Source organism: Hevea brasiliensis, chromosome 5 (assembly GCF_030052815.1).
Source record: "Hevea brasiliensis isolate MT/VB/25A 57/8 chromosome 5, ASM3005281v1, whole genome shotgun sequence".
Lineage (NCBI taxonomy): Eukaryota > Viridiplantae > Streptophyta > Magnoliopsida > Malpighiales > Euphorbiaceae > Hevea > Hevea brasiliensis.
Window position 1 is genome coordinate 109,560,959 of NC_079497.1, and position 3,859 is coordinate 109,564,817.

Sequence of the window (3,859 nt, forward strand, 5' to 3'; positions counted from 1 at the left end):
TCCAAAATAATTATTTCTCTTCTTCTAATTAATTTATATCAAATATAAATTAATTAATTAATCTCTATTAATTAATTTCTCATAATTAAATTCATATTTAAACGCTTTAAATATAAATTTAACTTAAACTATACATCCAATAACCTAGATTTGGTTTCAAGCCATGCTAGGGGCTTTGCAATCTAATTGCAAACCAAACCTATTTAATTAATCAATTAAACTCTTTAACTAATTAATTAAATCACATTTAATTTGGTGATTACTTGTGTATGTGTGTGACTCACTAGACTCATCACTAATTGGCAATGAGATATGATATTAACTCTTAATATCATCAGAACTCTTTCTTACCATAAATGATTTCTCTAAATCATTTTATGCACCTCATAGACCATGGTTAACAATTAGCATAGCATGCCATGGCTACCCAATTAGTAATAAGGTTTATCTTAAATGAACCTATAATCATATGTTACCATGCACTAGAATCTCTCTGTTACAAAATCCCAATTCGAGCTGGAGTGATGGTTTATGTCAAACCCCATTTGCTAATATTATGTTATCTTTTAATTCCAGTTCTTGATTAAAAAGACTTTCTCATCAGAAACTCTTTTCTCATTAAATCTATCTGTCCTAGCCAGAAACTTGAAACATTAAGAACAATTAAATGAACATAGGATTTTATCCCTATTTACTTAGGGTAACAGATTCCATCTTAATCAACACCTATCTCCATATATAACTAGTAGGAGCCAACATATGCCCATATACCCATACACAGTACAAGTATGAAAACAGTATCAAACTCAAACCACCTATATACAAGATAACTATGCTATCTCAGGTCTAAAGATTATATGCACTGATATGATTTATGATAATGCATTGATAAGAGTAAACTCCATGTGCTTGTCATAAATGTCATTGGTTAGGCCTATTTATCATGCATAAGTGCCTATCATGTTTGTTATATGGCATGTGACTCATCATTCCATCTTATTTATATCTCATATAAATACATTAGGAACAAACATGAATACAATCTTTCTGGATAAGTCATGTCCTGTGTGAAGTATCCTCGATTGTGAATCAATTTATGATACTTTGTGCTAGAAATACTGTCACTCATATTCTTAACAACTTAAGAATCGAATTTTTAATAAAATATCAATGGACCTTTTGTATTACACATAAATATATTATGTAAACGAAAAAGTAAAAATGCCTTTTATTAATAAAACATGTACAAGATGCATACTAAATGATATGCTCTAGGACATATTACTAACAAGATGAGGTGTAGTTGGCTATTGGTTTGGAGCTATGATCAATGTAGGTGTTGTATTTGAGACTAAGACAGTGTTTGGAGGTGTGCCCTTGGCCTCGACAATTGTAACAAGTGAGTGTGAAGGATTCATTATTGTAGGAAGGGGAGTGACCACGACCAGAATTAGATTGATGGCCCCCACGTCTAGATCCACGACTTCTACCTCGTGTACCACCAGTAGTGTTTTGGCGAGTGGTATAGTGAGCAACAGCATGAGTGTTGAGAGAGTCGTTGAAATTTTTAAGTTGCATTTCTTCAGAAAGAAGTAAGCCAAATAAATCATCAAAGGAGATTGAGGTTAACCTTGCTTCAATATTGCATGTGAATGGTCTGTAATCTAGACCAAGACCATGCAAGATATGATCAATGAGATCATCTTCGGAGATGGCAGCATCAAGTTCAACAAGTTGATTAAAAATGTGCTTGGCACGATCCATGTAGGTTGCAATGCAATCATTGTCCCTAGACAAAGCATGAAGAGCATTTTTAAGAGCGCGAATTTGAGTTCGAGAACCTGAAGCATAAGTGGTCTGCAGTCGAGACCAAGAAGCATAGGCAGTGGTAGCCCCAACAACTTGGGAGAGAACGAATTCAGAAAGGGAGCTAAGAATCCAACTTAGCACTGTTTGGTCCTTGATATACCAAGTGGTATATTCTAGATTCGGAGCATTGTCAATTTCTTTAGGGGGAGGCAGTTTGGAGCCATCAATGTGGTGAATCAATTACTGCCCACAAAGTAGGGAAATCATTTGTGTTTTCTAGAGAAGGTAATTGGTAGAAGTGAGTTTGATTGTTATTTGAGGCATTAGGGAAGAAGAAGAAGAAGCTGATGAATTGGTGGCCATGGTGAGGATTGAAAAAAAAAAAGGTGTTTAAGCTGTGATTTGCTGCTCTGATACCATAAAGAGATGCACAGATGATTTGTAATTGGCTCACCATCTTTGATTGCCATTGTCAACAAATATATGCTGATTACAATGATTAACTTGCTAAAATCAAATCCCTGTATATATGGAAACGTTACAACAGAATCCCTCTAAAATGGGATTGTATAATTGAATGACTATAATTTAGGAGATTGGCTGTCAACTTTCCTTAATACAAAGAAGTCATCATCACAAAATCCTGTTTTACAAAAATTTCAAAATTATCATTCGGAAAGTGTACATAAGAAGGCTTTCCCACTTCAGCAAGGAACATCTTTTAAAAGACAATTCTTAATTCTTCTTACTTCTCTCCCTTTTTTTAACAAAATTTCATTTAACTTTTCTTTTTTAAAGTTTCAGTTTTCATTATTATTTTGTAATTTGCAATACATATATATTTGAGAGAATAGTGGAAACTGAAAAATAAAAAATAATAATAATAATAATTAATCATAAATATTTAATTTAATAATTATAAAATTCAATCTCATATAAAATCAAGCTTATATCAAATGCACCCTATCCAATATTTATATAATCTTATTTTTTTATATAGATCATGATTGAGGGACCAAGTAGATTCATATTTAATGTGGATCAAAAGGATTTCAGTAATATAAAATGTCTTGTTTAGCCTTTATACTCTTAGAGGTAAAATTTCCCTATATCCTTTACTCTTCCTTCCTTTATTAATTTCTCTCCAACTATATTCTCTTTTTTTAGCAAACAATAATAAAATATATTTTCATTTTTAAGATAAAATACACTTATTTTCTCCACACACATGAAAGAAAACATATATATAGCTATTTGATGTCACGACCCAACCCATGGGCCGGACCGGCACTAGGACCTGGGCCAGCCTAAAGCCCCCGAGGCCTGTAGTAAGCCTATCTATTCATTAATCCAACTCTAAGGCCCATTTGGGCCCAATTTCAAGAAATCAATCGGACAGAGTCCGGCCATAAAATGGACCTTTTAACGGGGAGTTTTTGACTCACCCGACCTGTAAACACAATAAATAATAAACTGGGGAGCTCAGCTCACCCTCCACATACTCATATCATCATAAAATAAATGGGAGCTCAACTCCCTCATCCAGCCCATCAAACATGCATAAAGTTATGCATTTACAGGTCCAACATGATAATAATATTACAGACCCAATCAAATAAATATTTCTAACACATGCAAAAATTCTAGAAGTTTATAGAATTACACAAATATAAATAGATGACCTGCGAGGGAGAAAAGCAGGTTAACCTCAAAAATATCCTCCTGTGGCCTGGAAAAATATTGAACAGGAGTGAGCGTTCGACTCAGAGAGTAAAATATCAATTTTAACCATAATCTCTATAACTATCTAAAACTAATGCACCCTGTAGAGTGAAATGCAACATCAGCAATAAATTCACATCATAACAGCAAAAAGGTAATTTGGAGCACTCACACACCCAGTAATCTCAATCATAATATATGGGAGCTGATCCCCTATACAGCTCTCTTAAATCCAACCTGTGCCAGCGAAGAACTCAAGCCGGACTTTCGCTTAATATACCAAATCGGGGTCCCAGCGAAGAATTCAAGCCGTGACTACCCCTGAAGG

General features: G+C 34.0%; 1 protein-coding gene across 1 annotated transcript; it reads right to left on the reverse strand.

The window, feature by feature from the left end:
* Positions 1-1,284: 1,284 nt before the first annotated feature.
* Positions 1,285-2,279, reverse strand: LOC131180155 (uncharacterized). The gene is made up of 2 exons (XM_058147781.1): positions 2,264-2,279; positions 1,285-1,901 (listed from the first exon to the last, which is right to left on the reverse strand). Exons 1-2 carry the CDS (start codon positions 2,277-2,279, stop codon positions 1,285-1,287), a joined length of 633 nt encoding a protein of 210 aa, XP_058003764.1.
* Positions 2,280-3,859: the final 1,580 nt, after the last annotated feature.